This window comes from Mustela putorius, unplaced genomic scaffold, assembly GCF_011764305.1.
Source record: "Mustela putorius furo isolate JIRA1106 unplaced genomic scaffold, ASM1176430v1.1 tig00003923_pilon_pilon_pilon, whole genome shotgun sequence".
Classification (NCBI taxonomy): domain Eukaryota; kingdom Metazoa; phylum Chordata; class Mammalia; order Carnivora; family Mustelidae; genus Mustela; species Mustela putorius.
The window spans coordinates 10,367,786-10,385,785 of NW_025422068.1; the positions used below are offsets into that span (position 1 = coordinate 10,367,786).

Sequence of the window (18,000 nt, forward strand, 5' to 3'; positions counted from 1 at the left end):
GTGGCCGGCAGAGGGAGAGAGAGAAGCAGGCTCCCCACTGAACAGAGAGCCCTATGTGGGTCTTGATCCCAGGACCCTGGGATCATAATTTGAGCTGAAGGCAGATACTTAACTGACTAAGCCACCCAAGCATCCCTGTATCCACATAGTTTTAACTCCCCTACCAGGAAATAAAGAGGGTTTTTGCATGAAGAAACAGACAAGAGGGGTTCCTGGCTGGCTTGGTTGGAAGAGCGTGTGACTTTTGATCTCAAGTCATGAGTTTGAGCCCTACTTTGGATATATAGAGATTACAAAAAAAAAAAAAAAAAAAGAATAACCTTAAAATAAAAAAAAACACAGATAAGAAGCTACAAATTAACCATCACTTGCTACTTCTGTGTATATCACTGGTTTTGGTAGTTATACAGCCTTTGTAAGGATTATAAAATGTTTAGGGCAACTGAAATGTCCATCAATTAAGAACTGATTCACTATACAATGCATTTATCAATCTTAAAAAGAATGAGGCAGACAGATCCATATGCACTGATGTGGAATAACTGCCAAATACTGGGTAGGAAGAGAATGATGGTCCACATACTCTGTTTTGGCAAACCCACTGCTTCCTATATTCTTGGTCTCAAATTGTGTTAAGTAGTTATTTTCTGATTGAGTTCTAGCAAACTTCAAATGGAAGTCTGTCTATGCTTTGAAAGTGCAAGCTTTTGTGAGAAGAAATTTCAGATAAAATTAAGAGAATTGCTCATGTAGATGCAAAGAGGGACCAGAACTCTGTAGAGCAGAGCCACTTAAGGAGAAACTTTAAAGGTTAAGGTGAAGACAGGAAGCATTCACAAAAGTACAAGTTCTAACTGCTTACAAATGTAACCATTAGAGCATCTTGTGACCATATTTGTGAGCTCCCTTCCTGAGGTTTCTGCACTTAAATGGTATAAAGTTTTCTTCACTGATGTTACATTTATTCTTAAAAAACTGTGTGCTAATTTGTTGCTATGGTTAACCAGATTCCCAAGTCACCTGTGGCCCTCCTCTGTGGATATAAGGTATGGGTTCTTTCATATGGCAGAAAGCCTGAAAATCGTCTTTGTTTGTTGGTTTTAAACTTTTGGGCTAAAGGAAATTTAATAGATTGGTGACCAATCAATACCTTGTCCTAAAACTATGTGCAGAAGAGATTTTTGGTTGGGAGAAGAACAATGTGTATATCATGTTAACAATTACCAAAATACATTTGAGAGACTATGCTCATAGATGCACAAAACCTCCCTGGAAGGGCACACATGACACCAAGGCAATAGAAATTGCTGGAAGAAGCCCAGGATCGGCACCATGGTAGGAGGGAGATATAGTACACTTTGGAACTTTTCTTTCTTTCTTTCTTTCTTTTTTTTTTTTTACTATTAGCATGTTATTCAGGAAAATAATTTTAGATGATTTCTGAATACAAGGAACAAGGGCTGAAAAGGGAGAGACTTATAATTTCTATATAATTTCACAACAGCCCTTCAAGATAGGTGTGTTATAACAGAGAGACGAAGTAACTGGCCCCAAATCATCAAGCTAGAAGTAGGATACAGCTAAAGCTGAATTCAAAGCAAAGGTATCTTTCAGTTTTATATTCTTTAAAAAGCAAGTACCTTGGATTGCAGTTATGACCAAGCAGCAAAAAAATTTAACACTTAAGTTTAATTGATATGATTCATTTATACAATTTATTTTTATTTATTTATTTTTTAAAGGTTTTATTTATTTATTTAATAGACAGAGATCACAAGTAGGCAGAGGCAGGCAGAGAGAGAGAGGAAGGGAAGCAGGCTCCCTGCTTGAGCAGAGAGCCCGATGTGGGGCTCGATCACAGGACCCTGGGATCATGACCTGAGCTGAAGGCAGCAGCTTAACCCACTGAGCCACCCAGGCGCCCCTCATTTATACAATTTAATTTAAACTCCCCAGATCCAATATTATGGACTGATTTTTTAAAAAGATTTTATCTATTTGACAGGCAGAGATCACAAGTAGGCAGAGAGGCAGGCAGAGAGAGAGAGAGAGAGAGAGAGAGAGAGAGGAGGAAGCAGGCTTCCCTGCCGAGCAGAGAGCCCGATGCAGGGCTCAATCCCAGAACCCCAGGATCATGACCCGAGCGGAAGGCAGAGATTTTAACCCACTGAGCCACCCAGGTGCCCCACTATTGACTGATTTAAGAGTTTTTTTATGCTGTATAATGAACGGCTGTGGTAAATGAGAAGGCATACTTTTTCTAAGGTAATCAAAGTTCAATTAAAATTCAGAGACTTTCCAGCCTGCTTGAGATTCTCTCCCTCTCTGAAAAAAAAAAAAAAAAAAAGACTTTCCAAGGACTTTCTGAAGGTGTTGGTAACAATTCTGATTTTATTTTTTATAAATATTTTATTTATTTATTTGACAGAAAGAGACATAGTGAGAGAGGGAACACAAGCAGGGGGAGTGGGAGAGGGAGAAACAGGCCTCCCACCAAACAGGGAGCCTGAATCGGGCCTCCACTGGAGGACCCTGTGATCATGACCTGAGCCAAAGGCAGATGCTAAACGACTGAGCCACCCAGGAGCCCCTACAGCTCTGATTTTCATAAAATCACAATACAGAAATTTAAAAAAATTTTTCCTTCTTTCCCAGAAATTTAAAAAAGATTATGTAAGTGAAGGCAGACAGGTCTTCAATGCTCAGTGCTATTCTATGACCAACTCAATTAGGTAACTGAAGGACCTGACAATTTACGAGGACTACTCTCACTATGGAAACCTCCCTGTGTTCCTATAATTAATGTAAACAGTATAATCTATAAATCTGCATCTTGTGTTTTCTTCAAGAAATTAGACTATGCTTACACCTGCTTTATCCTGAGGCAGCAAGAATTTCCTTCAGCTGAGCTGAGGGGGAGGGGCGGTGCCTGGCTGTGGGTAGAGGCTCCAACCCCCTCCTGAGAGGCCTTTTCTCCTATCTTCGCTGTATAACTCCTAGCCTCACCGCAGGCTCTATCTCCAGAATCAGGCCCCTGTATGTGCTCACAAGCGGCAAAGCTTTCTTTTATCACCACGCCTTGGGCCTTGTGGTAAGGGCACCTGTTGAAAGTGATAAATGACTAGAATTTTCAAGTCAAGCTTCCCTCTTAGAAAACAGGAAATGGTGCTTGAGGCCAGATAGCTTTTCCAAGAGTCCTTTCAAAGGGCTTGACTTCTCACCTGGAAGGGAGGTCTGCTGGAGGAGCATCGGGGAAAGGCAGTGGTGCTCAATGGACCCTTATGCTGAGCAGGAGACCAGCTGCAAAACCTCAGTGGGGTGGGGACCTTCTTGGGCTGGGGGTTGTTGGGGCAAGGCTTTCCCATCATCCCCACTGGGATGGACTTTTAGGGGTCAATTATTTTTTCTTCCTTTGTTAAAGATTTAATTTATTCATTTAAGAGAGAGAAGGCACATAAGCAGGAGGAGAAGCAGGATCGGGAGTAGCAGACTCCCTGCTGAGCCAGCCAGGAGGCCCAAGGGGGGCTTGATCCCAGGACCTGGAGATCATGACCTGAGCCGAAGGCAATGCTTAACCACCTGAGCCACCCAGGTGCCTCCAGAGGGGAGCAACAAGTACTACGGGTCAACACCCCTCACCAGATGGATTCACAGATGGTACTGAGGAGGACGGTACACTGAGGGGGAGACGCTGACGCTGGGAGAGGCTACGGGACCAACCCGGCCAGGAAGGGGTGAGCCCAGGTTCACGGCTCAGCAGCCGGACCACATATCTGAACGTGCAGCGCACAGCAATCTAAACACTGGGCAGCGGCTACTTGGTGCATTTCAGTTTATTTAGCAGGGCCTCAGCGTAGGTGAAGTACTCAGAGAGGGTGCAAATGCAATTTGTTTTGCCCCAAGCCGGGACTCCGCAAGAATTCTGCATGAGCTGTGGTTGCGAACCTCCTCATCTGCCTGGGGCTGTTCACCCGACTTCCAACTGCGGAGGACAAGGGCGGGAAGCCCAGTTCAGCCTGGGAGCCCAAGTCTCAGCATGCACGTATACACGCTCTGCAGTAAATGCCATTCATTCATGCGTGCATTCATTCATTTTAAGATCTTTTTTAATTTTTAAAAATTTATTTGACAGAGAGACAGTGAGAGAAGGAACACAAGCAAGGAGAGTGGGAGAGGGAGAAGCAGGCTTCCTGCTGAGCAGGGAGCCAGATGTGGGGCTCGATCCCAAGACTCTGGGATCATGACCTGAGCTCAAAGCAGACACTTAACCATTGGGCCACCCAGGCACCCCAACAAATGCCATTTAAATAGTGTGGGTGACTCTGCCTGTGGCTCCGAGGCAGGAGCGCCTGCCCTGCAGTGATGGGGACACAGGCCTCTCAAGTCCCTACGGCGGTCCCTGGTCCAATGAGTCAGAGCCATGTTTCAAATGTCATTTGGATTCTGCCCTTTATAAAACCTTTCCAACCCCTAAGATGCCCCAGCTCTCTACTGTAGTTGGGATCAAGCAGATGAAATGCCCCTCTCAGGATCTGAACCCAAGGAAACCGTTTGTGCCTTGGGAGTTCTGCATGAGCTTTCCTGGTCCAACTGCCTCGGCTGCTCGTTTCAGCCCTGGGTGGTGTGTGGTGGGTGGTGTGTAGGGGTCATGGGGAAAGGAGGTTCCTGGAGGGAGGGGTCAGTCAGGCCCAACTGCCTGTGCCCTGAGCTTAGGGCCCACCTCTGGGGGGAAAGGGTGCCATCTTGAGGCAGAGTGCAGCGACCCCTTTCCCCTTGGTTAAGCGAGACCAACCTTGTATTTTCCTCAGCTTCATGAGAAGCTTTGAGAAAAAGAAAACAAGAGTGAGGGCACTGGATAGGTTTAACGGATTTACTAGATTTCTCCTGTTTCCAGGAGCCCCATCAGTGACTGGCCTGTCTGCTGCCACCACCTGTGCACATCCAGCCTGGGCCTCTTTTCCTCACCTGGGTTTGCCTTTACCCTCCCTTAGCCTCAGTCTGAACTCGGGTTCAGCGGCCGCCCTAGCTCTTACGACTTCTTCCCGCCTTTTCGAGTTCTCAGTGCTTCCCCCATCTCTCTCAGTCTGGCCCAGTGGGTCTAAATGCACTGAGGCAGCTCTCTTGTACGGATGCTCTCCCGGGCTGGGTAAACACCCCCTGGAGATCTCCTTGCCCAGGGGTTTCTAGAAACTTCTCATTGGCCCCACTGTTTCCATCCTATTTCTTGCCTGCTGCCTACTGAAGGCACCTTCTCAGCTGGGATGTTCTCTAAGTCAGCACCTCTACCTACTTTCTTTAGTAAACCCATTATTTTAATTTCAGGAGACAGTCTGCACCTAATTCACACCTTCCAAAATGCACCTTGAGGCTCCCCACTGGAAAAGCCACGGATCTTATGATAGCCCCAGGACACCTTTCTTCCCGATCCTGCTTTGTCCTAAACACAAGGACATCACACTTCTCAGCCTTTCCTACCACCAAGCTTTGCCAGGACATCCCATGATCACTTTTCTATTTGGTGAGATTCTTCTCTAAGGCAAAACAGAATGGCGTTTAGAACACAGTGCTGGCAAGTTACTGGATTTCTCTAAACTTGTTTCCTTTTCTGTAAAATGGGGGTTAATAATAGGGTGTTGTGAGGATTAAATGAGTTAACGTGTGAAATGCTTAAAAGCGAGCCTACCACATAGTAAGCTATTATTATGATAATTTCCTTTAAAGATACGTATACACACGTCTACAGAAAGAGAACGTGCGTCCATACGTGAGCTCAGCCCTCAAACCGTTCCCTGCATCCATCATCCTGGTTTTTCCCTGAACCTGTGAATTCCTTAAGGGCAAGAACCATTGGGGTGCCTGGGTGGCTCAGTGGGTTAAAGCCTCTGCCTTCGGCTCAGGTCATGATGTCAGGGTCCTGGGATCAAGCCCCATGTTGGGCTCTCTGCTCGGCAGGGAGCCTGCTTCCCTTCCTCTCTCTCTGCCCGCCTCTCTGCCCGCTTGTGATCTCTGTTAAATAAATTTTAAAAAATCTTAAAAAAAAAAAAAAAGAACCATACACACCACAGCAAATTCTGGCCCAACTGTCTCAGGGCTGAAGGGTGGCTGGGGGTCAGGGACACGGCCCCTGGGCTGCCTTGGTTTCCTTCTCACTTTGCCACTTAATAGGTGAGTGAGCTTTGCCCAGTTTCTGGACATTCTCAAAGCCTCGTTTCTTCATTTCTAAACGAGGAAAGTAACTCTCTCTTCTCTGATTTGGATATTGCCAAGATAAAAATTATAATGGATATAAACCACTCAGCATGGTGCCTGTCACATCCCATGTGCTAGCTTCTGGCTGTCTCCTGTTCAGCCTCACCGAGGAGATCTAGAATAGCAGTTTCTAGTTCCACTGGATTTGTTTTGTTTATTGCTATTAGGTTCTATTCTAAAGTTGTCTTGATAAGGAATTTACTATAACCAAATATTTTCCTAGAACCTCCAGGATCTTTCTCCTGAACTATTGAAAAAGTCTACAGTTACAACCCAGCTGGCTGAAGAGAAATTAGATTTCATTCTACCAGGCTTCAGTGGCTATAAATGCCTAAAGCCTGAGTATCAGGGAGGACCCACGGGCTGCTTTCCTGTGGAAGGTCTTTGAACTACAGACTGTATTCCTACACACCACTGGTCCGTTGTAAGCACTGAGGCTGCCTTGAAATAAAACTCTTGAAAAACACTTTTTTGGGGAGGGTGTGTGTAAAGAAAAACACAGAAATAACCCATGTCTTAAGGATTACAAGGTTTTTCCAAGAAGGGCTTAAAACTGAGCTATCAATCTATTCCAGACTAACTTCTAGTCATTTTCTAATTTTTAACATCATAAACAAGAAATTACTCAACCTCCTACATCATTTCTATTTCATGAAGCTTTTTAGCTGGTAGCACTGTGATTATGAAGAAATTAGCGACTAGGTTTTGATGAAAATTTGAATTCTGGTTCTAAGGAACCAAAAAGCCCACTCAAAGGATAACATGTATGTAGATACATGACATACCACTTTCATAGTTACAGAGACCATGACTAATTGAAACATAAAAATTTAATGAAGCCAGTTAAATCCCAAAGCCACAAAACGGCAGATTCAAATTTCAGTGGTTGATGTATCCTCCCTAAGATTGATGGAAAGCTCCATTCTCTTAATTCACTCATTTTCATTTCTTAACTCTTATAAAAATTCTAGATTTGGCCCTGAATAGCACCTACTATTTAAAAAAAGTCTTACTCTCTCCTAGGGCTTGAAATAATGTGAAAAGGGTGAAAGTACACTAATAGAGACGATGGCATGGTCATTAAACAGTCCTACATCTCCTGACTGCTGATGAAGGAAAATAAGAATTCACCTTAAATGGGAAGGAGAGAGCAAAGACAACAAACCAGGTTAATTTTCACCGGGATAAAGTGAGGTGGGGAGGAACTATCTTACTAGTTTATGAAAATCTGCTTGAAGAAAAAAAGTTGTAAGTATTAAGGAAGAAGCCAGCCTCAACACTGCCCACTCAAGAGAATAAGGTCAAACATTCAGCTGAACTCTCTAGCACAGAGTTGGCTGGAAATATCAGGAGAGCAACTGAACCAGTCAATCTCAAGGGATAAAGATGTACTGAATAACCTCTGTAGCTTCTAGAAATCCTTTAACCCCATATGAACCTAACAACAGAACCCCAGAATACATAAAGCAAAACCTAATACAACTAAAGGGAGAAACAGAAAATTCAATAAGGGGCTTGATCCCAGGACCCTGGGATCATGACCTGAGCTAAAGGGGCATATGCTTAACCAACTGAACCACCCAGGCACCCCCCCATTTTCAATAATAGGTAGAACTAGATAGCTGTAGACAAAAGAAGAAAAAAAGGTTTGAACAACACTATTAACCAGATAGACCTAACAGATGTCACAGAGCACTTATTCAGTAGAAAAATATATATTTTTTCTCAGGGTTCACATGGACTATTCTCCCGGACGGACTATATGTCAGGCCATAAAACAAGCCTAAATGTATTTAAAATGATCAAAATCATACAAAGCATGTTCTCCAACCACAAGGTTGAAATTAGAAAGCCGTATGAGAAGGAAGTTTTGGAAATTCACATATTTTTTAAAGTTTTTTTTTTTTTTTAAGATTTAATTTATTTGAGAGAGAGTGAGAGAGCAAGCACAAGTGGAGGGAGAATCATAGGGAGAGTGACACTAAGACTCTGCACTCAGTGTGGAGCCCGATGAGGGCCAGATCCCAAAACCTCAAGATCATGACCTGAGCTGAAATCAATAGTTGGACACTTAACCAACTGAGCTACCCAGGCATTCCAACATGAGGGGTTTAAACAACATAATTCTAAATAACCAATGGATCAAAAGAGAAACCACAGGGGAAAGTAGAAAATACTCTAGGATAAATGTACAAAAACCACAACATATTAAAACTTATGGATGGGCAAAACTGTGCTTGGATGAAAATTTAATAGTTGTAAGTGCTTGTAAGAAAGACCTGAAATTAATAACCTAATTTTCTACTTTAAGAAAAAAGAAAAAAACAAACAAAACTAGACCCAAAGCAAGCAGAGGAAAAAAATAACAAAGATCTGAGCAAAAATTAATGAAACAGAAAATAGAAAAATAGGCAAATCAATGAAACCCAAAGTTAGTTCTTTGAAAAGGTCAAAATTTACAAACCTTTAGCTAGATAGACTAGGCAAAAAAGGACTCAAGTTACTAAAATCAGGAATGAAAGAGGGGACATTACTACCAACATTGCAGGAATTAAAAAAAGGTCATAAGGGAATCTTACAGGCAATGAGCTAGAAAACCTTGATGAAACAAATTACTACAGAGATAAAACTATAGAAACTGACTTAATTAGTAATAGAAAATATTAATAGATCTATAACAGGTAAAGAGAGGGAGAGTCAGTAATCAAAAAACTTCCCACAAGGAAAAGTCCACAGCCAAATGGCTTCACTAGTGAATTTTACCAAATAATTATATAGAACTAACACCAATCCTTCTCAAACTTTTCAAAAAACAGCAGAGGAGGAATTACTTCATAATTCATTATATGCGGCCAGCACTACACTGATAGTAAAGCCAAAGAAAGACATCACAAGAAAATTACAGGCCAATCAATACCTTTTTTGAATATAGATGCATATTCCTCAGCAAATACCAGCAACCTGAAATCTGCAACATATAAAAACATAGTCCCATTGTGACCAACTGGGATTTATCCCAGGAATGCAAGGTTGATTCAATACTATGAAAATTGATCAATACAATATATTGTTATGATAAGGGACAAAACACACATAATCATCACAATAGGCATAGAAAAAGCATTTAACAAAATTTAAAAGTTGTGATAAAAACACTCAGTAAGCTAGAACTAGAAGGGAACTTTTTTCAATCTGATAAAGGGCATCTATGAAAATCCCACAGCTAACATCATACTCAATGGTGATAGTCTGAAATCTTTCTCCCTGAGATCAGAAACAACACATGGATATCTGTTTGCTCCACTTCTATTCAACATTCTACTAATGGAAGGTCTAGCCAGGGTCAATTAAGCAAGAATATAAAATAAAAGCCATCCAGATTGGTGAAAGAAATAAGTTAAAACTATCTTTATTTGCCAAAGAGATGACCTTTTATATAGAAAATTTTAAGGCATCCACTAAAAGACTATTAGTCCTAGTAAATGAGTTCAGTAAGAATGTAAGATCAATGTACACAAATCATATTTCTATAGAAATTAAATAAATGGAGAAAGATATCTTCTGTTCATGGATTGAAAGACTATTTTTAATTTTACTGTTTTTTAAAGGATTTTATTTATTTGAGAGAGAGAGACAGAGGCAGAGAATGAATGAATGCAGCAAGGGGCAGAGGGAGAGGGAGCAGCAGACTCCCTGCTGAGCAGGTAGCCTGAAGCAGGGTTTGATCTCATGATCCTGAGATCATGACCTGAGTTGAAGTCAGATGCATAACTGACTGAGACACCCAGGTGCCCTAATATATATATTTTTGAATTAAAAAAATTTTTTTTTGGGGGGGGCACCTGAGTGGCTCAATGGGTTAAAGCCTCTGCCTTCGGCTTAGGTCATGATCACAGGGTCCTGGGATCGAGCCCCACATTGGGCTCTCTGCTCAGCATCCCTGCCCCCCCCTCTGCCTGCCTCTCTGCCTACTTGTGATTTCTATCTAATAAATAAATAAAATCTTTTAAAAAGAAAAAAAATTCAAGTAGGTTCCATGCCCAGCATAGACTTGAACTTACAACCTTGAGATCAAGAACTGAGATGAGATCAAGAGAAGGATGCTTAACTTATTGAGCCACCTAGGCACCTCAAAAGACTTAATATTGTTAAGATGACACTACTACCTAAAACAATGCAGATTCAGCATAATCCCTATCAAAATGCCAGCTGGCATTTTTTGCAGAGATTGAAAAACTGATCTTAATTTATATGGAAATGCCATGGATCCTGGATAGCCAGAACAATCTTGAAAAAGAACAAGGTTGGGAGGAGTCACACTTCCCAACTTAAAAACTTACTACAAAGCAACAGTAAACAATATCATATGAAAATGACACAAGGACAGAAAGAGAGACCAGTGGAATAGAATTGAGAATCCAGAAATAAACTCATATATTATAGTTAGCTGACTTTTGACAAGGGTACCAAGACCACTCCAAGGGGGGAAAGAATAATTTGTCCAGCAAATGGTACTAGGATAAATGGATAGTCACATGCAAAGAATGAATGTGGATCCCTACCTCACACCATATACATGTATTAACTCAAAATGGGCCAAAGACCCAAATACAAGAAAACTAAACGAGAGAACTGTTGGTTTTGTCACCTTGAATTAGACAATGTCTCAGACATGATCCCTAAAACACAAACCAAAGAAAAAAAACAGATAAACTGGGCTTCATCAAAATTAAAAACTTGTATCTTGAAAGATACTATCAAGAAAGCGAACAACTTAAGGAATAAGATAAAGTATTTATAAACCATATATCTGATAAGGGCCTAGTAATCTAGAATATATAAAGGACACTTACAACAAAATACCACCCAATCAAAAATAAAATGGGCAAAGGATTCAAAACTGACTTTTTCTGAAGACATTCAGGGGGCCACAAGCACAGGAAAAGCTGCCCAACATCATTAGTCATTAGGGAAATGCAAATCAAAACTGTAACGAGATGGTTTTAAAAAGGAAAATAGTAAGTGCTAGTGAAGATGTGGAGACACGAACTTCTGTACACTGCTGGCGGGAACATGCAACTACAGTTCTTCTGGAGAACATTTTGGCCATTTTTCAACAAGTCAGAGCTACCACATGACCCAGCAATTCCGCTCCAGACCTGAGAGAACTGAAAAAATGTTCACAGAAACTTGTCCACTGATGTTCACAGCAGCCTGATTCATGGTAGCCAAAAGAGGGAAACAATGAATGTCCATCACTGGAAGCATGGACGAACAGAATGTGGAATGCGTCCATATGACGGAGTATTACTCAGCCACAAAAAAGAACCAGCAGGATTCATGCTGCAACATGGGAAAACTTGAAGATGTTATCCTACATGAAAGAAGCCAGATGAAAAGGACTACATACTATATGATTCCGTTTCTATGAAAAGTCTAGAATGGGTAGATTCAGAGAGAGATAGACAGCAGATTTGTGGTTTCCAGACTGGCAGGGGGATGGGAGGGCTGAGAGGTTACTGCTCTTGGGTATAGGGCTTCTTCTTTTGGGGGTGATGCAAATGTTCTGGAATTAGACAGATGGTTACACTACCTTGTGAATATACTAAAAACCACTGAAATGGCTTATCCTTTGCAAGGGTTAATTGTTATGGTGTGTGAATCGAAAGATAAAAACCTTCACCCCCTACTGACTGGTGAATGACTGGGGTTAGTGAACCCATTACCAGTGAGAGTAAGTTCTCATCTCTCAGAGATCCTGAAGTAAAAGGTGGAGAATTCATTGCTCAAAATGTTCACACATACCGATAACCCCTCAAGCACAGAATGCAACAGAACATAAAATATTTCAACATTTTCCTCAATAATACAGCAAAAATATTTCATTTACACTCGTAAAATTGCTCTTTTCCAGCTTTTTAGAATTTGCTGTGTTTTTTTTTTTTTTAAAGAATACTGTACAAACCAGGTGGAAACCCATCTTGGACAGATGTAATTTATTATTAATCAGTGTGTGTTCTGGAAAATTTTCCTTAGACTCATTGCTTCATCCCACCAATATTTATTGAGCACTTACTATGTGCAAAAGCACTCTACCACGCACAAGGGATGTGGTGGCGCGCAACACAGCTGAATGTCCCTGCTGCTGTGGGGCTGACGAAGTAGTAAGAGTCTCAGAGAGGACACTGAATCTGAAGAAAGGGAGACGGAGGAACCCCACCGAGGGTCCCGGCAGGCATTACCGCGAAGGACGTGCCCACGCTCCAGTCTCACTGGGGCACGGTCGGGACCGTGTGAAAATGCCAACAGTGTCACGGTTCCTTCTGGGGGGATTCGTGAGCACATGCTCTCTCTGGAACACATGCACACGAAATCGGGTGTATGTGACCTCCAGGGCGGCCTTTGGGACATGAGTGGGTCAATAACACTTGACAGCATGGTCTTTTTTTATTTTATTATTTATTTATTTTAATACAAAGCTTTGGCATTAGCAATTTTATGAAAAAATAAAATGTACTAAAAATAAACGCTTGTGTGGCATGATTGGTAAATGATGCACAAAAATAGGTTCTTTTTTCCTTCAAGGCAATCAGTCAGAAAGCAGTTTTTTTTTCTTCTTCAAAACCACTCTACCCTGTGGAATGAAAGGGAAAAAAAAAAGACAGAGGTCAAGAATTAGTTAAAGGAGAGTTGCCAATATTTTAAAATAACAGAGAAAGTGATCTTCACTGAAGGGTGGCCTTGGGCTGTCCCCAAAGCCTTCCCAGCCCCGCTGGATAAAGCCAGTCAGCTCCTGGCACTTTCCTGAACTCAGCAGCTTCAGATTTGTGGTCAAGTGGCTCGGTCACCTTACATGTGTGTGTGTACTCCCAGTGGGACTGCGGGGAAAAGCCCAGGCTAACAGCATCTTGTTTAGCAATAAGGAGACAGTTACGACATCATTTACAATTTTTCCTGGTTTCATGCATGTTCTCAGGGCTGTGTGCCCTGAAATCTAGGTCTGTGTCTTTGCAACAGGATCCCCCATTTATGCTACTAACAAGAATGTCAGTCTTTACTGTGAAACAAATTCTGCAGAGGACAGGCTTCCAGTGGGGAAGGCCCTCTCGGTGGACTTGCCCAGACTGCGTGCACGCACGTCCCTCAGTCGGGAGCCCAACGGAACCCGGGGTCTTGGGCTAACGCTGCTCCCTTCAGCCTGGCTCTGTGGGACTGCCCTAGCTCCCCAAAGCCTTGCATAGCTGGTTCACATCCTTGGTTCCCAATTCATGTCTTTAGCAGTGCTTTCTCTTCTCTCCTCTCTGCCCAGTTCCATATCTGCGTTCCTGACCTCTTCATCTCTGGTCATTGCTCCCTCTTGATTTCCTCTCCTCCTCATGACTTCCTCCTTCAGCTCAGTATTTCACCTCATCCATCTTCCTGCCTCCAGTCTCTATAGGCCAGAGCGACTTCTCGTCCAGAGATCCTCTTTTTGCTGAAAGGCCTGACACACTGCCTGCCATTTACAAGAACCCAGTCCAAATTCTGTAGTTGGTCTACCAACACCACCTCTTCCAGCAGACACATCAAACCCACAACTCCCTGACTCTGCTCTACTTTTTCCTCTTTGTGCCGTAATTATACCCGGCCTGGTTCCTGAGTCACCTCCTCCAGGAAGACCTTGATGACTCCCCTGGGCCACAGTGGCAGTTCTGTGGCCTCTACGTGACCCCAAGTAGCTGGGCCCTGTCTGTAGGCTCTCCTGTCCCTTCAGTGGGCGCCCTAAGCCTAAGCCCCGTGCAGGACAGCCCCTGCCCCACAGTGCCCCTGCAGGGCGAGGCCTGGTGCCTGGGGGTGCTGGGGACACTGAATGAGCCGCAGAAAGGCCACTCACCACTCCTCACAGAGCTCCGGACCTGACTGTTCACTGCAGCTCTGCTGAAGATCACACAGTGATTTTATAAAACTTCCTCAGAGAAATCAGATATTAGAGGTCAGAACTTTGAATGGGTGAACCAAGATTTTTATACCTAATTTATTTGGCTGTTCTTCTAAGGACTATAAACTAATTCAGCCACAAGATTAAAGGTACTTGTGAAAACCAGAAATGACCACTATGGAGACAGAGCAGAAGTCCCATCAAAGTTCACATTTCCAGAAAGCCGGCTAGCTCCTTCCACCATGTGATGTGGAGCCCGTAAATGTCTCTCTGGAATGGTCACAGATAAGCAGCGTAAAGAGGTGGGCCCAGAAACACAGGCTTGAACCACAAGCCCTTCTTCCTAGGGTATTTCTCAGGGGATCCCCCAGCCCCTCTGGCCCCTGGGTTTATTTTGTGTATATATCTTATGCTCCGAGTGACTAAAAGGAGAAGTCAGTACTAACAGAAAGAAGAGGATATGGGGACAAGTTCAAATCTTCGTTGGCATTGCTACACGAAGGCTGCCTTAGAAAAAATAAACAATCCGCCATGGATGCCGGTGGAAGCCAGAAGTACTCGGCTGAGAACCAGAAATTCAGGTTTTAGGTCTGTTTCTCAAACCGCAGCCTGCCGCCTGTTACTGGACCATAAGAGCAACGTGGGGTCCCAAGCAGCCTTAACAACCAGGTACAGAGAAAAGATCAGCAGACACTGCACATGCTGAGGAAAACGTTTGTGAAACCTGTTCCAGTTACACATGTGTACATACGGGTCCCACAATGTAAGATGCGTTTTGTTTTTTTTTTAAAGATTTTATTTATTTGACACAGAGAGAGAAATCATAAGTAGGCAGAGAGGCAGGCAGAGAGAGAAAGGGAGAAAGCAGCCTCCCTGCGGAGCAGAGCCTGATGCGGGGCTCGATCCCAGGACCCTGGGATCATGACCTGAGCTGAAGGCAGAGGCTTTAACCCACTGAGCCACCCAGGCGCCCCATAAAATGCGGTTCTTATAGCAGCAGGGGGTAAGGAAAAAAAAGAAAGTTTTAAAGTCATTGGTCCTGATACTTAAGGTTCTAAAAGAGGCAGCCAGCCACGGGGAGGGCACACGACCCCTCCTGTCGGGTGCGGATCCATCCAAGGAAAAGACCCTTCAGGACAGACAACCGAAGAAGCGCTCTCAGAACTGGAAGGAAACTCTTACCCTCCACAGGCTGTGGGGTCTGCCTCCGAACAGCGCCAGCCCTGCAACTCGTTTCTGTCTGCATTAGGTCCTAGCAACTTCCTAGCTTTCAGGGCACCCCAGTCGCGGATGGGCCCTGCCAACTGGCATGAAGCTCTTCTTAGTCTTTGGCGGCGCTCTACTTTCCTGCGGGTGCCCCAGAGCTCCTGAACCCCATGTAAGCCCACCCTCTGCCTGCACTGGCTGGTCCCCACGGGACTCTGCTGGGTGTCGCCCAGGGCCCCGCATGGGAGGGAGTTGGTGGGAGGTGTTCAGTGAATAGGAGCTGTTCTTGTCATCTTTGGGGGCCCTTCAAATACTTGGAGACATCCCTCACATCATCCTCAACTCCTCTCTTCTAAGCCAAGCATCCCCAAGACATCAAAATGATTCTATTTTCAGATCCTTTTATACTGAAACACACTAGTGTTCTTCTTAAGAGTGTGAGCACCTGGTGACTCAGCTGGTTGAGCGTCTAACTCTTGGTTTTCGGCTCAGGCTCATGAGATTGAGCCCTGTGTCAGGGTGTCTGTCTGAAATTCTCTCCCTCCCTCTCCTTCTGCCCCTTGTCTGCTCACTCTCTCCAAAATAAATAAATCTTTAAAAAAAAAAAAAAAGAGTGTGAACAGAACAATTCAGAAATACTGAACAGAGAGTAAAATGGACACACCCATTCTTCTGACCGGGCTCATGAGTTTCTATCGCTCTGCCTTGGGGGAGCTGGCTCACCAGGCACACTGGTGGGGACGGCTCTGACCTGGGGCACAGCTAGGGCTCCCGGCCTCGGGTTATGCTGCATGTACTGTTCCAGTTTCTGTACGTGAACCACATCAGGTTCACTTACTCCTGCTGAGACGGTTTTGGATCTTGAATGTCTGGGTTATACTCCCGGGCAGATCCTTGGGCAAGAGTTCTAGGAATCAGAACCTAGGAACTGAGAAAGGACACGGTGGAGGATACCCAGCCGATCCTCCCGTTCAGCTCAAAATCCTACATCCTCTTCCTTGTCTCACAACTTGTGCCTCAAATAACAACAATGAAAACATACACTTTTCTTACGATGAGGGGAAAATCGACTGATATGACTGGAAGCTGATAAACACTGAGACCTAACGAGGTTTTCTGAATAATGAGGTAGAGCAACAAACCTCCTTTGGGAACTGAAGTTCGCTAACACTGCCTACTGAGGTACTAAGAAATGGGGTATGAGAAGACAATAAATTTACCTCACGTATACATGCTTCTTCGACTACTTTCCTATTTATATTTGCAAAACCTCAACATTCACTAGAGTTGTTTGCCGTATTAAAAAATTAAAGCACAGGGGCGCCTGGGTGGCTCAGTGGGTTAGGCCTCTGCCTTCGGCTCAGGTCATGATCCCAGGGTCCTGGGATCGAGCCCCGCATCGGGCTCTCTGTGCTGCGGGGGGCCTGCTTCCTCCTCTCTCTCTGCCTGCCTCTCTGCCTACTTGTGATCTCTGTCAGATAAATAAAGAAAAAATCTTAAAAAAAAAAAATTAAAGCACAATTAGTCATGGTGAGTATTTTAATAGTATTTCAACACACTGGGAGGGCAGTGACTTCCCATCAGGCACCAGTGTCAGGTCAAGCCCTGGGTAATGGCGCGGGTGCCGAGTGTGGTGAGGGAGGCAGCCGGCTTGCCTGGCCTCCCCACGCCCGCCCTCACACAGGGCCTACAGTGCTGCCTCCTGCCCACTGGCTTTCACCAGGGATTGGAGTGGGTCAAGGTCCTGCTGCTGTCACAATACACAAGTTCAGGGTATTGCTGATAGAAGAGTAAACCAGGATGGGAGATAATGTGGGGAGGTGAATTTTGCTATCAACTTCCAGGATAAATCGCTCACATGGGAAAAGACGGACTCTACTCATACAGAAGACTATCTCACTCATGGATAAGGTTACCCAGAAAATCAGAACAGCAATTCAACTGAAAAGACAATCTCATTTTGGCTGTAAGTTTTTGGTAAAGACAAAAAGGGAAGTAAGACAGATTTCAAAGAATTCATTAATGAAGATTAATTATAAACTTACTTGCTTATATAAACATTTCTGTGGAATTAAAATAACCTAGGAATTTTTCATCAACATTCTTGGGAAGGAGACACTGAGTTAAGAGTGACTACTGTCTTTCTTTTATCCTCCACAATTAAGAGGCCCTTTAAAATATTAAGTAATTCATGTTACATAAAAAAGCCAACCTATAAAAGCACAATAGGAGAGAAAAAATCACCTAAAATCTTACTAAATTAAGATAATCACCAATTATATCTTGGTGACCGTTCTTTCAAGCATCCATGTGTGTACACACACACACACACACACACTCTCTCTCTCTCTCTCTCTCTCTCTCCATGGGATCATGAAAATCGTCCTTCAGAGGAGTTCTGACTGAAGGCACAGAAATAGTATTTGGATGGACAACTTTGGTATCAACCCTCTGCGAAGGCTACTGGAAGAAGGGCTGGCCTCAGAAACGGATCTAAGATGGACGCTGAGACTGAGTCATACAGCCATTTACGCATGGAACCGAACTATCATGGCCTGGAGACTTTGATTTCTACAAGGTAACACGTCTACTGAGCCTTCTCTAAACCATCTGACTGATGTGTGACT

At 43.6% G+C, this 18,000-nt stretch overlaps 1 protein-coding gene across 3 annotated transcripts in view; it reads right to left on the reverse strand.

Moving 5' to 3' along the window:
- RNF130 (ring finger protein 130) overlaps positions 1-18,000 on the reverse strand; it is a 133,698-nt gene that overhangs the window by 17,894 nt on the left and 97,804 nt on the right. For 2 of the 3 annotated variants that reach the window (XM_045069344.1, XM_045069342.1), the window contains one exon: positions 12,689-12,883. The exons of the other annotated variant lie outside the window; for it this stretch is intronic. In XM_045069344.1, the coding sequence (XP_044925279.1) occupies positions 12,879-12,883 (5 nt within the window). In that variant the 3' untranslated portion in view covers positions 12,689-12,878. Of the gene's footprint in view, positions 1-12,688; positions 12,884-18,000 lie in introns of those variants that run through there. 3 annotated transcript variants of the gene reach the window in all.